Raw genomic sequence first — 27,926 nt, 5'->3', positions numbered from 1 at the left:
AGATTTGGCTTCTGTTAAATGGATTTAGCAGCAAATTGATCACGTTGATGAGATGCGTGAGCAGATGACGATTTCGTAATCGAACATACTGCCCCCCGCTGAAATGACAATTTCTGAACATTCTTGCGTAGTTGTTTGTGAATTGAATTTGGTGTGGCTCCGGTTGATCTGCCCTAGAAAACCCGGTATGCCAGCTGGGTTGATCCTCCGTAGAAACCGTTGCCCGAACACTATAGAATGAGAATGGTGGTTGATCTGCCCTGTGCAGAAACCTCGACGAATATGGCGTGGTTGATCTACGAAGAAAACCGTTAGCCAAACTGCGATTGCGTGGTTCAAGTGATGATAACGATGCCGACTAGTTGGCGCTTGCTTTTCCGGTTGATCTACTCTTAGAAACCGAGTATGCCAGTTGGGTTGATTCTCCGTGGAAACCGTTTGCCAGAAAACGATGATGCGAATGGTGGTTGATCTGGCCTGTGCAGAAACCTCGAAGAATGTGGCTTAGTTGATCCACGAACAAAACCGCTGGCCGAACTGTTGTTGGTTGATTGATGATACGAGTCGATTGTTGATTTGCTAGGTGAGTTGATCCATCGTGAAAACCGTTTGCTCGAACACGATTAATGAGAATTTTGGTTGATCTACCCTGTGCAGAAACCTCGAAGAATGGTGGCATGGTTGATGCACGACGAATACCTCTAGCTACACTTTGATGAAAACGATTCACAGAATGGTGTTGGTGGACGGATGCGATAAAAGATTGATTGCTTGGTTGATGGTGATGATGTGCTAACTTGGCGGGTTGGTTCCGCTTCCGAACGATTGCTTGCTTGTGTACCGATCATCGGGAATGCTCGACCGATATCGGGATGCGGTGGATTGTCCAGGGACACTATTGCTTGCGTATGTTGTTTACGGTGCTGCTGGAGCCATTCACTGGATTGATGATATGAACGGATTCCTATCCACTCAACGATTCTCCAGTGATACACGTAGGGTTGATCTGGATGGATTTCTCTCGGCTTCTCAGCAGGACATGGAAGATTTTGACCGTAATCACAATGGAATTGGGAGATTCTAAGCGGGAGTCTTAACGAGATCTGGTGGATCCCGAGCCAAATTCAAAGAATTTTTGGCAAAATCTTCAGGTTTGTAGATGGGATTCCAGCGTTATTTAACCCTTCAATCGTCGCGCGGTTTGCAACCGTCAGAACCACCACGCTGATGCTGTACCATAAGCGAGGTTTTTTCACCACTGTTGTACAAAATACAACAGCGCGACGACTGAAGTGTTAATGATTCCTTGCTGACGTCCACGCTTGGTCCTACAGATTCATTCCTGGGGATTTCTAGTGGGACCCTGAAGAATCCATGGAGCGGTTCCACGCCGTTTCGCAAACCCGATTATTTTTGTATTTTTTGAATCGCCTGAAAATTTGCATACAGATTCTTTATGACCAAAAATGCCATTATGCACTTTCAGACCGCCATTTTGAACCTCGCATTATTTTTGAGAAGGGCGTATCGGAAAATGCATGGCAAATCTTTAAAAAACTGTAACTCGAAAACGGTTTGTCCGATCGATTTGAGATCTTCTACAAAGTTGTAGGTATTGCTTAGGACTATAGGAGAAAAATATGCACGGTAAAAAAAGTTACAGATTATTTTTTAATTCAAAAACAAAATTTTAAAATCAGTTTTCTCCAGAAACGCAGTTTCGATTTTTTTTATTTTTGGATATGTTTAAGGGGACAACTTATGTGATTTATTGCACAATGTTTCAAAATAGAAGAATTCTCGCGAAACATTACTAAAGGACCTATGTACATATGAGAGATTCTCTCCTCTCCTGCTCTCTTTCGATTATAACAGTGGAATACTAAAGCTTTTTGGAAGTTTTTCGCTACAGATCGAAAGACAGTTTCCATGACTAGCGTTTTATACAAAAAACGCAACAGAAGGGGTTAATGGGACTCAGTTATTAATCAAAGAGAAAGTAAACAAAGAGAGCCTCTCATTTGTACATAAGTCCTTTTGTAATGTTTCGCGAGAATTATGGACAAAAAAGTTATGATTTTTTAAAAAATTACAGATTTTGAAAAAAAAATCGAAATAAAGGAAAACAATAATTTTTTATGTGATTATTTGAAAGTACAATAAAATTGCAATCGAAAAGTACTCAAGTAATTTTTTCTAGGTTGCATCAATTTCGAGATATTCTCATATTTATATAAAATTTTCAAATAAAAATAGAAAAATAGGCCCTTTTCAAGCATATTTTGTGTTTCTCCATTCCAGAAAAAAAATATTTTGATTGAGCGAATCGTAACTAAATCGTTTATCGTTTGATCAAAACATTTATGCTTAAGTATTGGAAAAAGAGTGCACGGTAAAAAATATAAACGATATTTTCAAATGAAAATTTGAAGCTAATAGTTCTTAAAAATCGCAACATTGATGTTTTTAATTTTTGGATATATTTTGCGGTTGTTGTAGGTATTGTTTAGGACTATTTGGAAAAAAAATATGCACGGTAAAAAATAATGACAGATTGTTTTAATAAAAAAAAATTAAATCGATTTTCTATGAAAATGCATCTGTGATTTTTATTATTTTTGGACATGTTTTAGAGGACAACTTATGTGATTTATTGCACAATGTTTCATAATGGAAGAATTATGGACAAAAAAGTTATAATTTTATAAAATATTACAAATTTTGAAAAAAAAATCGAAATAAAGGAAAACAATATCCAACTACTTTCAATATTGCCGAGGTCATGGACGGTTCAGAAAACAATGGATACATTCAATACATCCAGGTATTTGGCAACACAAGCTAAACAGTCATTAGAAGGAACAAGTAAATCTCGTACATCTTTCGGGCTAAGTAATGTAGCAAAAGAAATTGTAGTAAACCTTTACGAAAATGATGAAACTAGCCGAGTGATGCCTGGCCAACGTGATTATGTTTCTGTAATGATGACTACATAAAGAGAGTCGTTTAATCGATTTACTGAATTACATAGTGGTGTTCAAATAGGATTTTCATCTTTTGCAAAATTGAGACCGAAGAATTGTAAATTGTTAACTAGCTCTGGAACACATAATGTGTGCGTATGCACTATTCACGAAAATGTTAATTTGATAATCCATAGTTTAAAGAAATATAATTTACTGCATGATTTAATTTTTGTTACTAATAGTTTATTATGTAAAACAAAAACAGTGGATTGCACCTTACGTTGTTGTGAAAAATGTTCAGATTCTACTACCGTTGAACGAAGCTTGTTATCAGAAATCGAAGAGAATGGCATTGACGAATTAGAATTTGAACAGTGGATCACAACCGACAGATGTGATATTAAAACTTTTTTAAAGCAGCCTGATGAATTTGTATCATATTTTACTCGTAAATTGGAGAAACTAATACCTCATGATTTCATTAAAAAAGAGAAAGCTACATTTTTAAATAACACAAAAAACAATTTGATAGAAGGTGAATATGTGGTAATTTGTGATTTTTCAGAAAACTACACATTTACTCTTCAAGGTGAAGTTCAAAGCCATCATTGAAATGCTCAGCAAGCTACTTTGCATCCGTTTGTAATATATTATCGTCAAGATGGCAAAGTCAATCATTTAAGTTTTGTTGTAATTTCAGAAGATTTGCGCCACGATTCTGTATCTGTCAACTTATTCATATCTAAAATGATAGATTTTTTGCGATTGGATCACAAATTAACTGTCAACATTTTATGTCTGACGGAGCTGCATCACAGTATAAAAATAGGAAGAACTTTTCAACTATTTGGCAATTTAAAATCAAATATGATATAGAAGTTAAATGACATTTTTTTACAACATCACATGGAAAAGGGCCATGCGATGCCCTAGGAGGGACACTGAAACGTATGGCTATCAGAGCCATACCATCCGATAAAAAATGCTAAGGAACTTTTGAGAAAGCCCAATCTCAAAATCGGAAAGAAGAGCAGCTTACACAAATCTTCTTTTGTTATTCAACTACTGAGGAATATGATATCATTGCACAAGAACTTAACCAACTATTTTCAAGTGCAAAAACAGTTCAAGGCACTCAAAAATATCACTCATTTATCCCTATCTCTGAAACACAAATTGAAGTTAGACAATTTTCGAGCTGTGACGATAACAAGAAAGTAGTTGATATAATTAAGAAATAAAATTGCAGTATATAGATATAAAAAAACAAAAAAAACAAAAACAAACAAAAAAAAACAAACTTCTTCTTCATGGTTGTACGATCTTGCCGCGATGAGAGGGCTTTACCCATTAGCCGGGCTTAGCCCTGGGGACCAAAGGTACACAGTTGTGATATAATCACATTTTTAATGCCACGTTTAGATTTACCGTGTATATCTCGGAAGTGATGCACCTCAGCTAAATTTTACTTGAGTATTTTTCGATAGAAATTTTTCATATTTAAAAATATATAGTTATTTTTCTGTACTCAAAAAAACGCACCAAACATATCATTTTACATAAATTCGTTTTATATATTTTTTTAAATAATTTATTTTTTATCCAAAAATTTTCCGTTTTGAGGCATTGTGCAAGAAATTACAAACAATATGCTGCAAAACATATCCAAAAATTAAAAACATCAACTTTGCGGTTTTTAAGAACAATGACCTTCAAATTTTCATTTGAAAATTTCGATTATATTTTTTTACCGTGCATACTTTTTTAAATACTTTAGTATATAGGTTTTGATCAAACAATAAACAATTCAGCTACGATTCACTCAATCAAACTAAAATATTTCTGGAATGGAGAAACACGATATATGTTTGAAAAGGGCCTATTTTACTTTTTTTATTTGAAAATTTTATATAAATATGAGTACAGTTAACTCTTCCTTACTCGATATTCCGTATCTCGATATCGAGTAAGAGAACCATAGTAAAAGTTGGTTTTCATGGCTAACTCGATGGTCCCTTGGAACGCAGTTGCACTGCTTTTGTGTTCTGTAACTCGATACCTCCCTAACTCGATGGTCCCTTCAATATCGAGTAAGGGAGAGATGACTGTATATCTCGAAATTGATGCAACCTAGAAAAAATTTACTTAAGTACTTTTTGATTGCAATTTTTCTGTACTTTCAAATAATCACATAAAAAAATATTGTTTTCCTCTATTTCGATTTTTTTTCAAAATCTGTAATTTTTTAAAAAATCATAACTTTTTTGTCCATAATTCTTCCATTTTGAAACATTGTGCAATAAATCACATAAGTTGTCCCCTAAAACATATTCAAAAAAAAAAAAAAAACGAAACTGCGTTTCTGGAGAAAATCGATTTTAAAGTTTTGTTTTTGAAATAAAAAATAATCTGTAACTTTTTTTACCCTGCATATTTTTCTCCATATAGTCTCAAGCAATACCTACAACTTTGTAGAAGATCTCAAATCGATCGGACAAACCGTTTTCGAGTTACAGTTTATTAAAGATTTGCCATGCATTTTCCGATACGCCCTTCTCAAAAATAAGGCGAGGTTCAAAATGGCGGTCTGAAGGTGCAAAATGGCATTTTTGGTCATAAAGAATCTGTATGCAAATTTTCAGGCGAATCAAAAAATACAAAAATTAAATTTAAAAAAAAATCGTCATGTTCGGTGGAATTGCTCCATGACCAAATTTCTTACGGTATCCAGGGAAATCCAAACGGAAATGCGAACAAAATTATCTAAATATCCCTTCAATATTTCAGCTTATAGTAGACATGCCGTCGAGCAAAATTTGGGGCAGTATCAATATCAGACTTGTTTCCTTTCGATTTTTTGTAGGTGTCATATTTTTCCACAAGCCCTGAATTGAGCAATAAACAAAGATTCGAATATTTCTCTCGAACAATACCATCTGACCATTATCAAGTTAAGGCAATAGTCGACATCGTCCGGCAGCTCGGTTGGAGTTATATATCCATAATCTACGAGGAAAGTAACTATGGTATAAAGGTAGGTCCCTTTGAGAAATTAAATCAAATTTTATCCATCCATTATTGTAGAGTGGTCCATTTTGGATCCGACACAGTTTTATAACGTCAAATCCAAATAGCATCAACTTTTTCTTAATCTATCAAGATAACTAAAACTTAGTGTTATTATTTTCATGTTAAAAAAAATGTCAACCGAAACTAAGACTCATGAAATTCACACAAAATCTCCAATGTACTTTCAGGCTTTTGAAGAACTTGATGATTTACTTTCCAAACATGGCATTTGCATAGCGATCAAGGAAAAGTTGGTAAAAGATTCTGGAGTAGCGGAAAAAATCGCATATGATAACATAGTTATTAAATTACTGACGAAACCAAGAGCTAAGGGTAAGTAAACATTCTACAAACTAATTTACGTTATTGTAATATGCTTACCTATGTCTCATTCACAGGCGTGATAATATTCGGCTCTGATCAAGAAGTGGCAGAAGTCATGCGAGCAGTTCGCCGACAGAATGTTACGGGCGTATTCTCCTGGATAGGCTCGGACGGCTGGAGTGCCCGAAATCTGGTATCCGATGGCAACGAAGCCGAAGTTGAAGGCACTCTGTCCGTGCAACCTCAAGCAAATTCCGTGATAGGGTTCGAGGAATATTTTTTGAATTTGACAGTCGATAACAATTCTCGAAACCCGTGGTTTATCGGTGAGTTACCTGGCGGTTACTGGGACTGGTAACATAGTATTGAAAATTCATTTGTTCTGTAGAATTCTGGGAGGATCATTTCCAATGCAAGTATCCTAACTCTCCCCCGACGCCGTACAACAAGCAGTATACGAAATTTTGTTCTGCGACAGAAAAATTAACGAAACATACGCTCGACTTCGAAGATCAACTGCAGTTTGTAAGCGACGCAGTTATGGCGTTCGGTTACGCATTCAAGTAAGTACTCAAATCGCAAAAATTGGAATAGTAGTTTACGGAACAAGTTGCAGAATGATGATTTTTACAGCACGAGTCGTAAATTTATCCTACGAGGCTTGCCGAGTAGGATAATTATGACAAGTGCTGTAAAAATCGAGTTCTGCAACGAGTTGCGTACAACATTTTTTGCAATTTCGTGGAAGACCACTTGAGGATATCAGAAATTATATCGGAATGCATTCACCATTGTGTTACAATTTCTGAGAAAGTGTTGTGTTATGATTCATTATGCAACTCGAAACAGTTGCGTAATGAAAAAGCGTTGCGTAATGAATCATTACAGCACTGGTTTCAGTTAGGTAATGACTATTCCCGCACTGCATACTTCAGTGCAGGAAAGTAGGCCGTTTCATGACAGATTGACGTGATGAAAAACAGCCTATTACGATGAGAAATTGCAAAAAACATTTTTTGCAATTTCGTAGGAGACCACTTGAGGGTATCAGAAATTATATCGGAATGCACTCACCATCATTTTACAATTTCTGAAAAATTGTTGTGTAATGATTCATTACGTAACTCAAAACAGTTGCGTAATGAGAAAGCGTTGCGTAATGAATCATTACAGCACTGGTTTCAGTTGCGTAATGACTATTCCCGCACTGCATACTTCAGTGCAGGAAAGTAGGTCGTTTCATGACAGATTGGCGTGATGAAAAACAGCCTATTACGATGAGAAATTGCAGAAACATACTTTATAGTTCTTTTTGTTCACATTTTAGGAATATGCACCAGGAGCTGTGTGGAAGTAAGCCAGGATTGTGCGATGAGATGAACCCCACAAAAGGAGCAGATTTGCTAAAGTACCTAAGGAAAGCCGACTTTATAGGCCTAAGTGGCGATAGATTTAATTTCGATATTAACGGTGACGGACCGGCCCGATATAATATCATTCATTTTAAACAATACGAACCCGATAAGTACAAATGGATCAAGGTGGGCGAGTACTACCAGGGAGAGCTGCGCTTGAATATGGAAGGTAAGATATTGTTATTTATACATATAATCGAGTTTTAAATGCATCCATGATTCAATACTGAGCTGTGACCATGCAAAAGCACAAAATAAATCCAGTCAGTTACTCAAATTTAGTCACATACATTTGAAGGCCAAAAACACACAAAAGTCGAATTCCATCGCGATTTCCTCTTTCGTTGGGATTAACATTGCACGTGAGGGCTTAACTCCCATATGGCCTCTGCTAGTTTGTGATTTGTTCAACATGTGGTGGAGTTCGCGGTGGACTCTCAAATCACTCTCAAGCATACTGAATAAACCATTATTCAGCTACTTGGGTACGTAGCGAAATGGTGCATGGTTTCTAAGGAAATTGCTAGCTGAGCCATGTCAGGCGGACATAGCAACAGTGCAGTGGCCATATCCACGCTTAAAGGGCAAGGAAAAGGCGCCCGGGATGTACGAGTCGGGCAGCGTTCCCGTAAGAACCATGAGTTAGAAGAAATTTGAAACCAGCTACCAAGGAAAATACGAAACCGAAGAGAAGACAGTGAAACGAAAGAATAAACAAAAAACGGATACCGCCCTCAGCCATTTAGCTGCACAGAATGTTTTTGTAACACAAGACAACGGACATGGCACAAGTCGCTTACTATCCGACGAGACTAGCCACGGAACCCACAAAGTCCAACGTGGGCGAGGTCCTCACGAAGAAACTGTCGCCATTTGGCGCAGACGTGTGGAGCATAAGGATGCAATGACCACGCTAACCATGTGGTCATTTTCTCCCAAAATTAAGACCCCTACTCCCCTTTGTGGTCATTTGTCCACAAACAAATTTTAAAATTTGTATGGACCGTGGTCATGGCCATAAACCACCCCCCCCCCCCTCCATAAATGACCACCTGGTTTATGTACGACCCCTAAGGCGAACTGCGGTGAATTGATCATAGTAACAATAGTACGCCATTTAAAAGACTCTGCAGTTCAGAAGCAAATAGTAAGTAGGTTTTAAGGTCCAGTTGTCCAACTTCATAAATATTATAGCAGATATTGAACCAGCATGCATTGTAGAACACCGAAATGGATTATCGATTCAACATGGTATTGACAGATTATCAAAGCAAAGGGACATTCAAATATTACGTCCATTGTTTTTAAGTCTATCTAAATCCTTCTTATGCTAACTATCACGCTTTTTCCCAAGCCCCTAGTACATGCACTGTCACACTTTCGTACACCCCCACTCCCCTAAATGGTAGACGTAATTTTTGAACGTTCCCCAAAAATTTTACTGCTTCTTAAACTTTGCTATAGGCGATTTAAGACAATAAATGTGATTCTCAATCTATTTCAAATATGGATTTATATAAAAAAAGGTTTTAAACCAAAGCTATAGTTTTCTTCAACATAGTTTTTGTACGGTACATAATTTTTATGATTCGTATGTAATCACTCATTCATGTTCCAATACTATATTATGCACTATTGTGGACATTAGAATCAGATTCAACCACTTAACTTGATCAAAATACTGAAAATGAAAATTGGTAGTCCTCAACGAACATCGACCGGGGAAGGGCCGGCACCAGCACAATTGTGCTGGTTTTTGCGCTTAATTACAAGTATCAATGATAATTCAATAATCGAAATCAATAAAGTTTGGTAAAACAATGATTTATTGGCTTAAAGAATCATTCAATGTCCTGGGTGCCGAACAGCACAATTGTGCTGGTTCGTCCCGAAAGGGATATAGAACAAATGTGTATGTATCCAGCTTTTTACGCTCGTCATGCTATAAAGTATTTGACACAAGCAGACTACCATCACTGAACTGAAACTTGAAAATAAATCCTTCGTAACCCATCAATAATAATGATAATTTTCATTGCTGAGTGACAACTCAAACTAAAATCTAATTCCGATTTGCATATATAATTCTTTAATCGCCTCATAGGGTAACGTATATAACTTGGACATGCATATAATTTGGACAGGCTAGTCGTTCTATGCTCATTTCTAATGAGATGGTCAGGAATATATGTACGGGAAATCATGCATTGCATTATTAATACACTATGCTACTTAATAATGATGACCATTTTCAAAACAGTTACTAATTGGCTTCAAAACTATCAAAATTGAAAATTGTATTATCAGAACATCTGTGAAACCTACACGGGAAAAAATTCTGTGGTAAAAATAACTATTTCTGGACAAACATTTCAAAAGGGCACATCGACATTGGTAAACATTGGCTTTGCAAGACGCTGTTGAGCCCAATTCAACTCGATCACACTCACCAATACCACTATCAGGTAGAGCTAACGCCAATCTCTCTGATAGTGGTGTTAGTTTGCGTGGGCGGGCTAAGAAGGGCTCAACAGCAACGTTTCTAAAAAAAGGCTCAAGACCTCTTGGGCCCTTTTCAAATGTTTGTCCAGATTTTAGCTGACTACGCCCATTCTTAAAACTACCATGGGAATTCAGACCGATTTACTATGTTTACGGTACACCCCACTGCATTACTGGTACATTTGACGGAAATAATTTACAACAATCTGATTCCAACTACAGACATGGTAAAATCAAGCGCATTTCTGGTCTGCTGAAAATTGCCGGTGCGAGCGCTTAAGTTAACCCCCTAATATGGTAGTTTCTACCGCACATTTTTTTTGCGTGTACGAATGCAAGAGGTCGTGCGTTTCAAGAACATACATTAAATGATATAATAGAGCTCTGAATTGACATTCATAAAAAGTTTAAAAGTTTAAATGAATCTAAAATTTAAGCTAAGTTCATCTAAAATCTTAACATGAGTATATAAGGCATAAATCAGGTGATGTCCAAAATAGATTATGGTTTTTGTTCTGTTGATATAAATTGGCCATCTGATGAAATATACTGGAATGTCGCATGCATGGATACTTGCAGGCGTTTTCTCGTGGATCTGATGATATTTGCTTGCATTAAATGAAATTATTGATTATCACTAATATACACATCACGGTGTGCCAGAAACCGTTATTAACACAAAAAAATGTCCAAAAATTTGGCACCTACCATTCGAAAGATATAACATTCAAGCATCTTCTCCGTGAATTTGAAAATATTCTAACGATGGAATCGAAGGTTGTCGTGATTTGAAGATTTTGAACTATTTTGCAAAGGATATTCACATGCTTCAAAGTATTCCCCAACGGTGCATCATCATTAATTTGTGAACTAGTCAAAGTAACTATCGGCTTTGCATTAAGCATTCAAAACATGTGATATCCAAGCATCTTCTCTGTTAATTTCAAATCATTTCGACGAGAAAATCAAAAGCTACAGTGAATTGTATATTTGCGATTTTTTCTATGAAGTTCAAATAAGAGCTTATTTATATGGCTTTGTTATATTAATGTAAGGGGAAAAGAGACGGACGACGAGTGATGAACTGATCCAAGAGAGATATGAAGTACAGTGTTCCGCGAGATATTAAAGCAACCGTACGAACTTCAGTGTTGCTCCGAGTGAAGTGTAATATTTGACGGAAATCCCGTATAATTTCAATATTAATAATCAAAAGTTAATTAATAAAACTTGTTTCAATCTCACATGGGGGCTCAACCGGGATTTCCCTCATGTTTTGAGTCGATTTGAGTGTGAAATTAGTGGTGAATGCTTAATTTGCAAATTTCTGCAAATGGCGTCCGAAAATCTTCGCTTAGTATCGAGAGCGGTCAGCGTCAGAGTGTGTGTGAGGTGTCGGGGACAGAGAAAAGTCTCCTCACCAAAGAGAACGTGGTTTCCGTGAGATTGGAGAATACTCTCCACAGTGATTTGTGCGAAAGAGTGTGCCTCTGTGTTGGTGAACCGAGGAAGTATACTTTTCATCGAGTAAAAAGACGATCGCTTTGTTTGTACGCGAAATGCTAACGAGGCTAACAAACCCGCAGCTCCGCGAGTTTTGTTCTGCGAGAAATTTGTCAACGTCCGGCAAAAAAGAGAAATTGATCCGGCGCTTATTGAGTTTTAGTGAAAACAGTCAAGAGGAAACAGTTCTCCATACTGCTAAAGGAATCGTTACATCAACTCCGAAGGCCGACGAAAAGGCATACCGAAAGAGAAGAGAAGTGAAGTGAAGTGTTGGCGAAAAGAGAAGAGAAGAGGTAAAAATGGTATGGCATACTGGAAGAGGTTTCGAAAGAGTTTCAATGCGCTCCGTGTTTTCATTGATTTTGTGCTTCGGCAACAGCATGCTGCCTGCGACCGGAGAGAGAGCGCGCACGGCTGCTCTATTCGGTTTCTTCTCCTTTACCATGTCCCATTCGCATCAACAGAGGCCTGTAAAGGCGACTCTGTAGAATGTATCAAGTTTGTTAAAATCATTTCTCATCAAGCAGGAAGACTGCTTCTCGATGGCGTGCGAAGAAATCTACATTCTTTGGATGTGATCCATAACCGTAGTAAACAATCATTTCCTGGTCCATATTATGGATCACTAGTTAGAAGTGCTAATATTTGGTATTTAGAATCAACAATCAAGAAAAATGTTTTCCAATGATGAATTCATACTGAATCGAAGCGAACGAGCATGTTTTATGCTATAACATTTGAATTTTACCACCTGTGGGAGCTTATGAATGCTGACGGCACTTCTTACAGAAAACGACCATATAATGATAGCTATGTGGTACCAACTAAACATTTGTCAAATACACCGTTATTTAGCGGTTGAACATTACAAATGGTAGAAGACAAATAGTATAACATGGGAAAAACATGTTTTACGTAAACGTTTATGTTTTGGGCAAGTTATTCGATGTTGAACGCCAAAGTGATCCGTCACTGTGGGTGATCCGTAACTGCGTGGGCGGAACAACATAAAAATTGGAGAAAAATATAACAGAATAAATAAGAAATCTAGAAACGTTTTTCTCAATTAAGAAACAAAAATTTTGAAAATAAAATTTCTCAATTGTACCTTAGCTCTAAGCATTTTTGTAAATTATCTAAAATTAAAAAAAAAAACCTCAGAAGCCAATACCGGCATTGGAAGAAGAAAACTTCTATGCAGTTTGAAAGCGCGCACAATTTTAATTGAGGACTTACTAGTCCAATAGAAAATCAAGTTACTCAGGACTTCGAAAATATTCTCAATCAAGAGAACGTTTTCGAAAATTCCTGGGATACTGATTTGGAAGAAATGAGAACTATTATTGAAAAATTCAAAAATATGAAAGCTCCTGGCGATGATGGAATTTTTTACATCCTCATCAAGAAACTTCCCGAAAGTATATTTTTAACAAATGTTTTCAATTAGCATATTTTCCTGACAAATGAAAAAATGCTAGGGTTGTACCAATTTTGAAACCAGACACAAATCCTGCCGAAGCTTCTAGCTATCGTCCAATCAGTTTGCTTTCCTCCATCAGTAAACTTTTTGAAAAAGTCATTTTGAACAGAATGATGGCCCACATCAACGAACATTCATTTTTTGCCAATAAACAGTTCGGATTCTATATCTAGATATAGAAAAAGCATTCGACAGTGTTTGGCACTGAAGGCTTGATCGTAAAATTAAAAAAAAATAATTTTCCAACATACATTGTTAGAATAATTCAAAGTTATCTGTCAAACCGTACATTTAAAGTTAATTATCAGAACTTCAGGTCTAACAGACTTCCTGTAAGAGCTGGTGTTCCCCAAGGCAGCATTTTGGGACCAATATTATACAATATTTTCACATCTGACTTACCAGAGTCAGGGATGTCAAAAATCTTTGTTTGCGGATGACACAGACCTCTCCGCCAAAAGACGAAGCCTGCGTGTCATCTGTAGTCGATTGCAAAAAAGTTTGGATATTTTTTCTTCATACTTGCAAAAATGGAAGATTTCTCCTTATACTTCCAAAACTCAACTAATAATATTCCCACGTAAACCAAAAGCTCTTTATTTGAAACCTTCAAGTAGACATGTTGACACGATGAGAGGGGTTCCAATAAATTTGTCAGATGAAGGTAATTATCTAGGGCTCATGCAAGATAAGAATTTAACTTTCAAAAATCACATTGAGGTCATTCAAGTCAAATGTAACAAATATGTAAAATGTCTCTATCCCATTATTAATAGAAAATCAAAACTTTGTCTTAAGAACAAGCTTTTGATATGCAAACAAATTTTCAGACCAACCATGCTGTATGCTGTATCAATATGGACTAGCTGTTGTGATTGTAACCAGGAAATGTGGGCTTCGTAGCCGTGCGGTTAGCGGCGTCAGTCGTTTAGGCGTATTGTGCTATGGAGTGTGGGTTCGATTCCCGCCCCAGTCGGAGAAAACTTTTCGTCAAACGAAAAATTCTTCACTGGTCCACTGGTTGTTCCGTGTGTCCGTTGTCTAATGTTAGTTATGTTCAGTCTGTGCAGCCTATGGCTGAAGACGGTGTAAATTGTTTTTAAAAAAGCTCTTCAGAGAATTCAAAATAAAATTTTGAAGATGATTCTGAAGCTTCCTCCCTTGTATAGTACTAATGTGTTACATAAAATATCCAATGTTGAAATATTGGAACAAATGTCAAATAAAATAATTGATAATTTCAGGCAAAAACGTTACAATCTTCTATTGCCACGATTAATGCGTTATATTTTTAGGTTAAGTTAAGTTAAGTAAATTGAAAACGTGTTTTTTCTCTTATAAGCAGGTGAAATCAACTCACCTGTTAAAAATCTGAACTGCTACAGCAAATGAAATGTAATATGTTGTTAATAAAATCTTAAATTTGTTTTACAGAATTAGGATGCTAGTGTTGTCTAATAACACAGAACACACAGAAGAAATGAATGTAATGTTTGAAATGATACAAATAAAGAAATTAAAAAAATGATATCTATCAAGCCTACCGAATATTTTTTCAAAAAAAGTTATAATTTTCGAGAATTTTGAAATTGAATGCCTTTTTCCAATCAAAATTAAATTATTAAACTTCTGCTGTTATGAACGAAAAATTTCTTTAAATTCACTTAACACTTCAGTGGTCGCGCTGTTGTATTTTGTACATCACTTTTGAAAAAAAAACTCGCTTTTCGTCCTCAACAGCAGTGTAGTGGTTTTGACGGTGGTGAACCGCGCGACGACTGGAAGTTTAAACAATACACTAGTTATAGATATAATATCATGTTTGTATCTATGGAATGAAATAGTATGTTAATTGCATACCTTTTCTACGAGTACTTTAAATGGTTTATGGGAATCTTTTCTAAACTTGAATCATCGATATTATAAACAAGATCACGAATGGTTCCAATTGCAGTTAATTTTTAAGTAAAGATTGATTTTCCGAACGGGTAATAATCGATCAAATTTGAGAGCAATTTCCCGTTTTATTGAAGTAAAAGCTATGGTTTTAATGATTGATAACAAATCGACTCTCTTATTTATAAGTCATGGAACATTGTGATTTTTCTTTTTTTTTCTACGGAATGGCCGAGTGATAATTTTGCTTTGGGGAATTTAATGTATAAGATCAGTTCAGTGGTACAAAGCACACATTTTTTTTTTCAAATATAAAAAAGAACTTTTCTTTTGTGATTGTTAATTTAGTTTACTCCCAACTGTTTTCATCAGTTCGAAATTCACGCGCAATATTAGTGCTGCCAATAATAGTTCAAATTATCTTCAAGCGTTTTCGCGCGTCGAAGCACCACACGAACTGCTTTCACGCTTGACCACACTTTCCATCCCTCTTCGCATCGCTTCAGTATGCCAGGTAAGCGCGATTTTCATACAACATGCATGGAGAGACCTTCAACGCGTACGCTCCTCTTTCACATCCTCGCTTTCTGTCTGTTCTAAACCAACTCGATTTTTCACTTTTAGAACGTTTACTTTCCGGAATTACAAAACGACGAAAGTAAGATTTTCAACTTTCGCTACCTAACCACTACTTTCGCCGCTCCGCTGTATGGAGAGACAAAGTGACTTAACCACGAATCAAAACAAAACACTACTTGAGCCGATTTTACACTGGTACAAAAACGTCGAAAGTAACTGAATAAATCGGCTTATCATTTTGTAATAATTTTTTTGTGGGAAATAACAGGAACTCCCTAGTTTTTGAATGCGAGCTTATTGTATGCAAAATTTAAGCAACGTACACGGCGAAAAAATGTGAAAAAGATGATTCATTTTAAAACAGTTTTAGAAGACAGGTTGTGATTCTTCTGAATTAATTTTCTTAAAACTGTATGGAAGTTACTTACGTCGATTTGAAAAAGTAATCGAGATATAGTTTGAGATTTTATCAAACATGCCTTGTCGATTTTTTATATACCGCATTGACAAGTGATCCACAAGGAGCAAGTTTGTTTTACGTAAGCCATAGTGTTGCACAAAATATCTAGATACAGTGAAACCTCCATGAGTCGATATTGGAGGGACCATCGACTCATGGAAATATCGAGTAATGGAACAGCAATTCTTTGGATGATAGTGTTACACACAATATTTCACAAAATTTTATTGAACTGGTGCTTGATATTGAATCGTAATCAAGAACTCTAGGAAGATTCCCTGTTTTTAGAGGCGTTTTACAAACAGTTACTTAAGGTTTATCCGATCGAATTGCCCGGAACCCATAATGGCGTTGTTTTGGTTTTGTTTCACATTGGGCTGGATAGATTATTTTAGATAGGTGAGGTTGGGACGGAGAATATTGCTTTTACCTTGAATTTCAATTTTCGATGGAAAATCCATCTGATTTTTTTTCTAATTTAGATGTCAGTATTATCATTCTGTATTTCTGTTTATTTGCTGTCAAATCATCTAACAGTGAACAATCTGCTCTTCAAATCAGCAAAATAAAGCCAAGAGTACTCTGAAAATTATACAAGAGTGAATATTCAAACTGATGAAAGTTTAAATCAAAGCCTGAGCTTACATGATCAACTGATCATATTCCTCGACATCTTTTTATCTCGATTTATGAGGAAAATGTATACAGGAAACAAGACAAATAGAAATAGGGAATATATGATTGACGAATTATAATTATTCATGATTGTAATAAAAATGTTGAAAAATATAGATATTTAAAAGAGAGATTAGTGCTGAACAAGCAAAATATTATTCACCCCTGTTCTTGTTTATATTCAAATGCCATTTCGATCGAAAACAGTTTTTCATTTTCGCCAACAATACCAAGTAGGGATTCTTCCACCACATTTAATGATAAAAGATGTTCTGAAGTAGTTATCAACTGGAGAAAGCAATAAAATAATATAGAAAACAAAAATACTGATTACTGTGATGCATCAAAACCCGGACACCTAAGATGATACACATATTCAAATGCTTGCATACGATTGGTTAAACGTTATTTTATTATGTATTACTTTGGGATGATAGCTTTTAGGTTAGAACTTGATAATTTTCACCAAATTTACAATGAATTTAATGAAAATTGAGTTAATTCTGCATCATGTCGTGTCCATAAATCCGGACACATGAATCAAAATCTGGACATTCAAAAAATCGCAGTTGTTCTTAAAAAAAAAAATAAAAACCATTAAACATACCTTGATATCACGATACAAAGATTCATGGATTTGTAAAAATAATGTTGTTCCTCTGTTGGATTATACAGAAACATCATAAAACGTAGGTTTTGAAGTCTTCAAAAGATACTTGTGATATGTGCGTCGTTCCCCCAATAATTACACATAATTTACAAACATTTTCAGTTAATACTATTTAAAATCACAACGATACAACATTCAACGAGTTTTCCAGGTTTTCGAACAATTATGATGTTGTATTTCTTTTTGAACTTTGAAAAATTGTATGCTGACACACTGTGTCAGGATTCGAAACCACACATATAAGTATCCGGACAGTCTTTTTCTAGCACAGAATTACATGCATTTAATTAATTTCTTCGAAACTATTGACTTTACCGAGAACAAAATACAAACAAATCACTACAGAACATAAATCACATATGATAAGCACGTAACAAAGTGGCTGCTTGGGCACGTCAGGAGTTAATCATCAATATTAACCTCCTTTTCCCGAGCAGCCTAGATAGCCGCGTAGTGTCGGTAGCGGTTGTTTCAACTGGCTAAGAATTAACACTACGGATTGCCTGTTCCGGTGGTAAAAGTCCACCTCACAGGTGACCCCTAATTTATGGTGTGATGCGTACCGTGCCTAAGAATGAATGGTTAGGGGGGTCTAAATAAAACCTAACCGCAAACGGAGCCTGTGGGGTACCAGGGCGCCCTCCACAGTATTGAGTCCTTCCTGTGCTACCCGGAGCAATGGTGCAGGTGACCTTGTGTTTCTCCGAGATAATCGGCTGCCCTTCTTCAGTCTCTATCTTGAGGCTTAATAAGGGTGGGATTATGAATATGTTGACATTTAATTTAAATTATCACCTATATGGATTCGCATTATGCGTTTTACACAGTGTATTCTGTGCTCTTTCGCCTTTGGCGACTTTAAATAGATACCGATCTGGTTTTTTCGTTGCTGGTCTTTTTCGTGCTGAGATTGCAAAAAGCTTAATCCTGCCTAGTTTGGGTAGTGGCTACGGTTAGGTTAGCTCAGATCAATCTTCAGCATAAAAGAACAGCAACGATCAATCTTTGCAGACTCATGCAAAATGGTGCAGCCCAAGTGGCGCTAGTTCAAGAACCCTACTTTCGTAGAGGGAACTTCTATCTAGGTAACCTTGTGGACCCAGTTTTTGCTACTTTTAGCAAGCTTGAAATGGCAAACTCGCGCTCCATGCCCCGCGCATGCGTGCTCGTTAATAAAGCAATCGTTGCTACACTCATTTCTGAGTTAACTACCAGAGATGTATGTGCTGTCACAATCGATGTTTCTGTTGGTGACCTCAACAGGAAATACGTCTATTGTTCGGTATATTTACCACATGATGAACCATCCCCAACGGATGACTTCAAACGAGTTGTCGTACACTGCGTAACAAAAGGCCTTCCGCTGATTGTGGGCAGTGATGCCAATGCTCATCACATCATCTGGGGCAGCTCGGATATCAATTTGAGAGGCTCCAGTCTGATGGAATACTTAAGTAGTACAGACCTTGGATTACTTAACATAGGCAATCGCCCAACCTTCATGGTTTCTAATAGAGAAGAAGTGTTAGACATAACGCTCTGCTCGAATAGAATCAGTCACGAGTTGACGAATTGGCATGTATCAGATGAGGAATCATTATCTGATCATCGCTACATCTTCTTTGAACATTCAAATGTAACTGCGCAGACTTTGCGTTTTAGGAATCCCCGGTCAACAAACTGGGAACTCTACATTGAATTGGTTGCGACCAAATTTCATGGATATTCTCCGTCCATTGAAAATCCAAGTGATCTGGATGATGCCGTTGATACTACAACATCCTACATTATGGAAGCTTTTGAAGAAGCATGTCCTCTGCGGTCTGTAAAGACTACAAGAGGGACCCCATGGTGGAATTCCGATCTGACTAGACTCAGGAAACAATGTAGAAGGAGTTGGAACAGACGCCGTTCAGCTGGATCAGAGTCGTTCAAGTCAGCTCGCAAGGCTTACAAGAAGGCTCTTCGTTCTGCTGAACGATCCGGCTGGAAAAACCTTTGTACAAATGTTTCCAGTTTGAGTGAAGTCAGTCGGTTGAACAAAATTCTTGCAAAATCTAAGGATTTCCAAGTGAACGAAATTCGCTTACCTAATGGTGACTTTACTTCTTCCGATGAAGAAGTTTTAGAATGTTTATTCAATACACACTTCCCCGGATGTGTGGACATAGCATCTACGGATGAATCAAATGTCTTTTCATGTAGTTACGAGTCTCTGGCCTCGGCTCGCAGTATCGTAACTACTGAATCGATTCAATGGGCACTTAATAGTTTTGCTCCTTTCAAATCTCCAGGAGCGGATGGGATTTATCCTGTTCTGCTCCAAAAGGGATTTGAGTTTATCAAACATGTTTTGAAAAAGCTACTTGTAAGCAGTTTTGCTACCGGGTACATTCCCAAATCCTGGCGTGATATTACTGTAAAGTTTATCCCAAAAGGAGGACGTGCGTCGTATGAGGAAGCGAAGAGTTTTAGACCAATCAGTCTGACCTCTTTTCTTCTGAAATGTCTGGAACGGATTATCGATCATCACATCCGTGATGTTTATTTGGCAAACATGCCTCTTCATGTGAATCAACATGCTTACCAATCTGGAAAGTCCACTGTGACTCTTTTACACAAAGTTGTATACGATATCGAGAAAGCATTCGCTCAGAAGCAATCGTGCTTGGGTGTTTTCTTGGATATTGAGGGTGCCTTTGATAACGTGTCTTTCGATGCCATATTGGAAGCCGCACGAAACCATGGGCTACCTACAATGATTACCAATTGGATTCATCAAATGCTCAAAAACCGACATCTCTTCTCGACATTGCGTCAATCAGCGATTCGAAAATTGAGTGTTTGCGGATGCCCCCAAGGGGGAGTCTTGTCACCACTTTTGTGGAATCTCGTAGCAGATACGCTATTGAGGCAACTCAATAATTGCGGTTTTCCAACTTATGGATTTGCCGACGACTATCTAGCTCTGATAGTTGGTATGTGCATAAGCACCCTATTCGACCTGATGCAAAGTGCTCTTCAGGTAGTCGAGAGTTGGTGTCGCCAATATGGCCTTTCGGTTAACCCGAATAAAACATCTATTGTTCTTTTTACGGAAAGACGAAACCGCGATGGAATTCGACCTTTACGTCTTTTTGGCACTGAGATTAATGTGACTGATCAAGTAAAGTATGTCGGAGTCATTCTAGATTCCAAACTTTCATGGACACCTCACATTGATTTCAGAGTCAAAAAAGCTTGCATGGCCTTCGGTCAATGCCGGCGAACCTTTGGTAAAACTTGGGGCCTCAAACCCAAATATATCAAATGGATTTACACAACAGTTGTTCGACCAATATTGGCATATGGATGTCTTGTGTGGTGGCAAAAGGGCGAAGTGAGAACAATCCAATCAAAATTGGGCCATCTCCAAAGGATGTGCTTGATGGCGATGTCTGGTGCGTTCTCTACAACTCCCACAGCAGCGCTCGAGGCCCTTTTCGACGTTGCGCCACTACACATATATCTTAAACAAGAAGCACTTTCTTGCTCTTACCGTTTATGGGTACTGGATCTACTGGAGAAAAATCCAGTGAATCGTAGATCTACACACACTTCGTTGTTTCCACTTTTGGTGAATTGGGACAAAATTGTCCTTGCTCCAAGTGATCTCACAATTGCTTGTAACTTTCCTTACAGGACATTTACCACACAATTCCCTTCACGGGAAGAGTGGACGTCTGGCTATTTGGAAAGAAGTATATCAAACAATATAGTATGTTACACTGATGGCTCCCTTCTTGAAGGTAGAGCTGGTGCAGGAGTATATTCTCGTGAGCTAAGGCTGAATCAGTTTTACTCACTTGGTAGAAACTGCACCGTTTTTCAGGCGGAAATATTTGCTCTTATGTGTGGAGTGCAATCAGCACTTCAACAGCGCGTAATGGGTAAAGTCATATACTTCTGTTCAGATAGTCAGGCTGCTATAAAAGCTCTCGCTTCGGCCAACTCAAGGTCGAAGCTTGTTATCGCATGTCGAACTCAAATTGAGGAACTGAATTCAGTCAACTCTGTAAACCTTGTATGGGTACCTGGCCATTCTTCCATCGCTGGAAATGAATTGGCTGATGAGCTAGCTCGCGATGGAGCATCGCATGACTTCATTGGCCCTGAGCCGGCTATTCCAATTTCGAAGTGCTGGGTGAAGCTTCAGATAAACTCTTGGGCGGCAACTCAGCACAAGCAATATTGGAATAGTTTGGAGTCGTGTCGTCAAACAAAATTGTATATTACTGAGCCATCTCCAAAGGTGGCGAAGTATTTAACAAATCTGTCAAAGCAGAATTGCAGTCTCTTGGTCAGAGCGTTGACAGGCCACTGCCGACTCAACTATCACATGGCAAATATTCAGCGTGCTGACTCATTTGTGTGTGATAGTTGTGACTCCGATTATGGAACTTCGTATCACCTGATATGTAACTGTCCAGTTTTTGCGCAAATGCGATTCCAATTACTTGGTAAACACTTATTAAGTGAAACTGAATACAGAAGCCTGAATCTTCAGGACATCCTGTTATTCTTAACCCGCTGTGGTAATGAGCTATAGGCTCTCTTTACGCTCACGCGTTTTGCAGTGCCCTTTTTAGGGCGCTGTTCGAACCCATTGTGGTATGGAGCTACATGCTCTCATTTCGCTTATGCGATCTTCCCTCTTCAAGGGACCCACTCCTATTTCCTCCCATCTTTCCCTTCCCTTTCCTCTCCCATCGGGTAGATGATGAAATAGGCTCAAATATGGCGATGGCACAAATCTCCCAACTGGTGGGGAACGTGCCTTTGGAGCCGGCCTTCTGATACCTTCTGATACCTGAAGGTTTATCCGATCGAATTGCCCGGAACCCATAATGGCGTTGTTTTGGTTTTGTTTCACATTGGGCTGGATAGATTATTTTAGATAGGTGAGGTTGGGACGGAGAATATTGCTTTTACCTTGAATTTCAATTTTCGATGGAAAATCCATCTGATTTTTTTTCTAATTTAGATGTCAGTATTATCATTCTGTATTTCTGTTTATTTGCTGTCAAATCATCTAACAGTGAACAATCTGCTCTTCAAATCAGCAAAATAAAGCCAAGAGTACTCTGAAAATTATACAAGAGTGAATATTCAAACTGATGAAAGTTTAAATCAAAGCCTGAGCTTACATGATCAACTGATCATATTCCTCGACATCTTTTTATCTCGATTTATGAGGAAAATGTATACAGGAAACAAGACAAATAGAAATAGGGAATATATGATTGACGAATTATAATTATTCATGATTGTAATAAAAATGTTGAAAAATATAGATATTTAAAAGAGAGATTAGTGCTGAACAAGCAAAATATTATTCACCCCTGTTCTTGTTTATATTCAAATGCCATTTCGATCGAAAACAGTTTTTCATTTTCGCCAACAATACCAAGTAGGGATTCTTCCACCACATTTAATGATAAAAGATGTTCTGAAGTAGTTATCAACTGGAGAAAGCAATAAAATAATATAGAAAACAAAAATACTGATTACTGTGATGCATCAAAACCCGGACACCTAAGATGATACACATATTCAAATGCTTGCATACGATTGGTTAAACGTTATTTTATTATGTATTACTTTGGGATGATAGCTTTTAGGTTAGAACTTGATAATTTTCACCAAATTTACAATGAATTTAATGAAAATTGAGTTAATTCTGCATCATGTCGTGTCCATAAATCCGGACACATGAATCAAAATCTGGACATTCAAAAAATCGCAGTTGTTCTTAAAAAAAAAAATAAAAACCATTAAACATACCTTGATATCACGATACAAAGATTCATGGATTTGTAAAAATAATGTTGTTCCTCTGTTGGATTATACAGAAACATCATAAAACGTAGGTTTTGAAGTCTTCAAAAGATACTTGTGATATGTGCGTCGTTCCCCCAATAATTACACATAATTTACAAACATTTTCAGTTAATACTATTTAAAATCACAACGATACAACATTCAACGAGTTTTCCAGGTTTTCGAACAATTATGATGTTGTATTTCTTTTTGAACTTTGAAAAATTGTATGCTGACACACTGTGTCAGGATTCGAAACCACACATATAAGTATCCGGACAGTCTTTTTCTAGCACAGAATTACATGCATTTAATTAATTTCTTCGAAACTATTGACTTTACCGAGAACAAAATACAAACAAATCACTACAGAACATAAATCACATATGATAAGCACGTAACAAACGCGTGATGAATCGCCGAAACGCGATGGCGCATTGGGTAGAATTTCTTTGGTTATCGTTAATTTTGAAAGCAAACGCGTCCTAGTGGAACCGACTTTTGTTTTTGTCTTTGTTAATGATTTACAAGACTAACTTGATGTCGATTCATGTTACAATGGTCAACAATAGTTAACATTAATAGTAGGAATAATATTCTCACACTAGGAAGGATATTTAACATTGAAATGATTGAATTCACCAGAGTGTCCGGATATTGGTCCTGTCCGGATTTTGATTCATCACGGTAACAATAAATCAGTTGTAATTATGATAAGTTACAAAAGTTAATTCATTTAATTATAAAATTCCCTATTTGTGGATTTAATTTAATAGCAAACGTTCTGATCCGTGCTCCATTTACGCCAAGAACGAGCGCAGTCATATCATATTCCTCTAGCGTTCACTAGCGTTCTTGCGCGTCGAAGCAGCAAATGATTTCCACAGATCTCTTTGAACCTCTTCACTTCGCCTTCAGTATACCAGGTAAGCGCGTTTTCCATATAGTTTGCATTGAGAGAGCTTTGACTCTTTTCTCTTCTCTCCTTTTATCCCTTCTCTACTCCTGCAATATGTCATCGCCCAAAGGAATCGGAGTCAGAGATGTCGAGTGAAGATGAAAGTGTGGGTTCGCGAGGCAATGTGCGTGCGCCTCAGTTTACTTTCAATGATATTGGTGACTCCCTCGAACGATTTTCTGGTGAGCGCACCGACAGAGATGTCCACGACTGGCTGGACGAGTTTGAGGAAACAAGTGAAAACTTTGGCTGGAGTGATGCGCACAAATTTGTGTACAGCCGCCGACTATTGAAGAGTACGGCAAAGTTATTTGTGAACAGCTCGAGTGGTTTGAACAGTTGGAAAAATTTAAAAGCTGCTCTCCAAGAAGAGTTTGGTGGCAAAGTGTCCAGTGCTGAGATCCACGAACTTCTCCGGAACAGGAAGAAAAAGAGCGATGAGTCGTTTTTGCAGTACATTTATTGTCGCGCCGCCACCAAACCGGATCGCGCCAGCGAGACTCGCGCCGCGCCTCAACTCGCCGCATTTTGAAATCAGTTTTTTAGTGTGGCGCTGCATTCTTACGATTTTTATGAACACAGCGCACTATTCACATATTAGCTGCGACGCTCGTGGCCCGAGAAAACAATAATTTTAAATAAGTGTTGGTCTTGATTTCTACCGGATGCATAATACCATATGCAAAATATTGCAAAACGAGGCCGTATTGAAGAAGAAGCCGTGTGTGAATATGTGGCGAACGGAGTGAACGACATTTCGGTAAACAAGGTGTGCCTGTATGGCGCGAAAACCGTTGCCGAATTGAAGGAACGTGTGAAACAGTATGAAAAAATGAAGATTCAAATGTGTGAACTGAGTAGCCGAGCAGTGAAAAACACAAACACAGGGGGCCGTCAGAAGCACGGTGTACTAAAATTAAGAAGGTGATATACTCCGAAAGCTGACAGCTACTTGACGACGTCATTCCTATCCACCTCGAACAAATTTGCGAAAAAAATGATCTAGTGGTCCGGAAGGTATATGGTACGATAGGAGTGACGTCACATGTTTATAATGAAATTCGATATTTACATCAGTGAAGAGACTGCCTTGTTAATTTTTATGCCGTGGTCAGAAGGAGAAAATGGAATCAAAGTCGAGTGTGAAAGATTTCACTGGCACAGCCAACGTGAGTGACAGTGTGCGTTGCTATAATTGTGGTAGACGCGGCCACTACGCGAATGACTGTAGCCCCACGCACAATGTGAGCGGCAGCGCGGCACAGCGGCATGACGGCGGGCCCATCTTGAGGTACACTCTGCTTGTCAAGTCAATGTTGAGAAGGATTTAGTCAACATGGGATTGATAAGTGGAGTGTGGATCAAGATGGGCGTGCCGTCATGCCGCTGTACCGTGCTGCCGCTCACATTGTGCGTGGGGCTTGTGACGGAGCGGCCATAGTAACGCGTCCGCGTCCGCGAACGCGATGCGATCAAAGGATTTCCTGTTGTTGATATTCTGCTTTGCGGGCTCGCACACGCGCACGCATCGCTCGACGCGTTTACTATGGCAGCGCCCTGAGGCCGATGGAATAGTGACGCGATGCGTCAAGCAGTGCGTGACGCGTTTTTGTAAGATTTTCAAATAGGCGTTGTGTGACGCGAGGTATGACATAGTGACGCGTTTTGAATCGCTTCGGGCAAGGCTACATAATCGAATATCCACCAGAAAAATCAAAGGAATAAATGTTTTAGCAAGTTAGCTCAACATTTTTTATCATTAACAACATTTTAACTAAATAAAAATAGAATTGAGGTCGGTCATAATTCTCGTACTTACGACTATTTTGACTATTCTCCCATGGTAAGATTTTTGTACGAAAATAAAAAAAAAATAGTGCCGAGTATGACCTATCAACTAACAACAGGGGGGTCTGTCCCATAAAACTTTATCAAAGTTTCAGTCACTTGTAGCTGGTGCGCCACTTGGTGTCCCATGATGCAACCTGCAGTAGTACCAAATTCCGCTGAAACCTGTCTCCAGAAATTGTACATGATGGTCCTGCTTATATACACATACTTCACGATAAGCTTTTTAGCTAACAAAAACTATAAACTTAAAGTTTTGGCAACAAAACAAACAAAATGAAACAGCATCGGACGCGCGTGAAACCACTTCACGGAATGGTTCGACGCGACTGCACGCGCATCGCATCGCGTTCACTTTGTCATGTATACGCGCTGCACCATGCGTTTTGCATTGACGCCTGCCCAACCCCCCCGCGAAGTGACAGATAACGAAATTTTCACGTACCTACTTGCAAAGTAAACAATGGGGCCATCCACCGCTGCCGGCACGATTTTTCACTATGGCAGATCGGAATTTTGTTTCGTTGTTGACGGATGCAAAACAACGAATGGAATGAAATGAAATAAGGGCGAGTCTGATATTTCCGTCTTTCAATGGAAATAAATTTAATAAAATCACGCAGTTTTAAGCACCAAATGAACTTAAGAGCGCACCAATTCGTTCGGTGAAAAGATTAAACGACCTGTTAGTGCTTTGTTTAGCGGGAAAGTAATCCATGAGAAATTACCCACAGTATAGCCTAACTGATTTTGTGGATCACTTTTATGCATAGAGGTAATAAACTATAGAGGAAGAATGTCGGAGATAGGCGGGGCTATAAATGTCAACGTGAAAATATATGCAGTTTGACAGTTATGTACCCAACATGTTTCCGAACGAGAACAAAGCGCACCAAAACACCAGCGACATTCGTCTTCTATAGTTTTCTATTTCTATTATTTTATGCTCTCAAACGAAAGCGCGGGCCGTAACATAAAATAAAATAAAATATTGTGGGCCTCGTGGCCGTGTGGTTAGTGTCGTCAGGCATTTAAGCGCATCGTGTCATGGGGTGTGGGTTCGATTCCCGCTTCAGCCATAGAAACTTTTCGTCAGGTGTCCTTGTCTTTTTATTTGAACGGGTTTCAATGAGATCGAATCAAGTCGAAAAGTGATTAATTTTTTGTTTGCGGATATTTTTTTCTCATACTTACCACAAGAGGTCTAAGTTTCAATCAAACAAGCCTATGAACTAATATTCGATGCCGTCACGCTGCAACTTCCAGCGAGAAGAAAACCTTTACTGCGAGCGATGTATAGAGCTAAGTGACATTTGAACACACGAACACTCGCATACGCTCATAATACACAGTTTGTTTTTGTTTTCCGCAACGAAACTTGCACACGCTTTCCAGACTCATAAAAATGCATATGGAAATATTACCCAATTTGAAAAATGTTTACCCAGATTCTTGGTGGTTTTTGGGACAGAGTTCATATCATTTTCCTCTAAGTTTCACAACTACATCTACACTAGAGTATCCACACCATTGAGCGTGATAACCACTATACAGAAAAATAAACGACTTCGTTGCATATTCATCCACGCATTGTTCATCAGGTGAACATTCGTGTTGATGCGGATGTCATTTTATGTAAACATATTTTGATCGGAAAAAAAACGACAAGAAAAGCAGACCGTGGATAAGTCCATTGGATGAACTACCCAGCTTTTCAAA

General features: G+C 37.9%; 1 protein-coding gene across 4 annotated transcripts in view; it reads left to right on the top strand.

The window, feature by feature from the left end:
• The window catches only part of LOC5572476 (metabotropic glutamate receptor 2), a 66,361-nt gene that overhangs the window by 16,707 nt on the left and 21,728 nt on the right, over positions 1 to 27,926 (top strand). For all 4 annotated transcript variants that reach the window (XM_021854475.1, XM_021854473.1, XM_021854474.1 and 1 more), the window contains exons 3-7: positions 5,830 to 6,000; positions 6,224 to 6,368; positions 6,434 to 6,685; positions 6,748 to 6,922; positions 7,687 to 7,943. In XM_021854475.1, coding sequence (XP_021710167.1) covers positions 5,830 to 6,000; positions 6,224 to 6,368; positions 6,434 to 6,685; positions 6,748 to 6,922; positions 7,687 to 7,943 — 1,000 coding nt within the window. The remainder of the gene's footprint in view (positions 1 to 5,829; positions 6,001 to 6,223; positions 6,369 to 6,433; positions 6,686 to 6,747; positions 6,923 to 7,686; positions 7,944 to 27,926) is intronic.

Source organism: Aedes aegypti, chromosome 3, assembly GCF_002204515.2.
Source record: "Aedes aegypti strain LVP_AGWG chromosome 3, AaegL5.0 Primary Assembly, whole genome shotgun sequence".
Lineage (NCBI taxonomy): Eukaryota > Metazoa > Arthropoda > Insecta > Diptera > Culicidae > Aedes > Aedes aegypti.
This window is presented reverse-complemented; position numbering and strand designations above follow the sequence as displayed.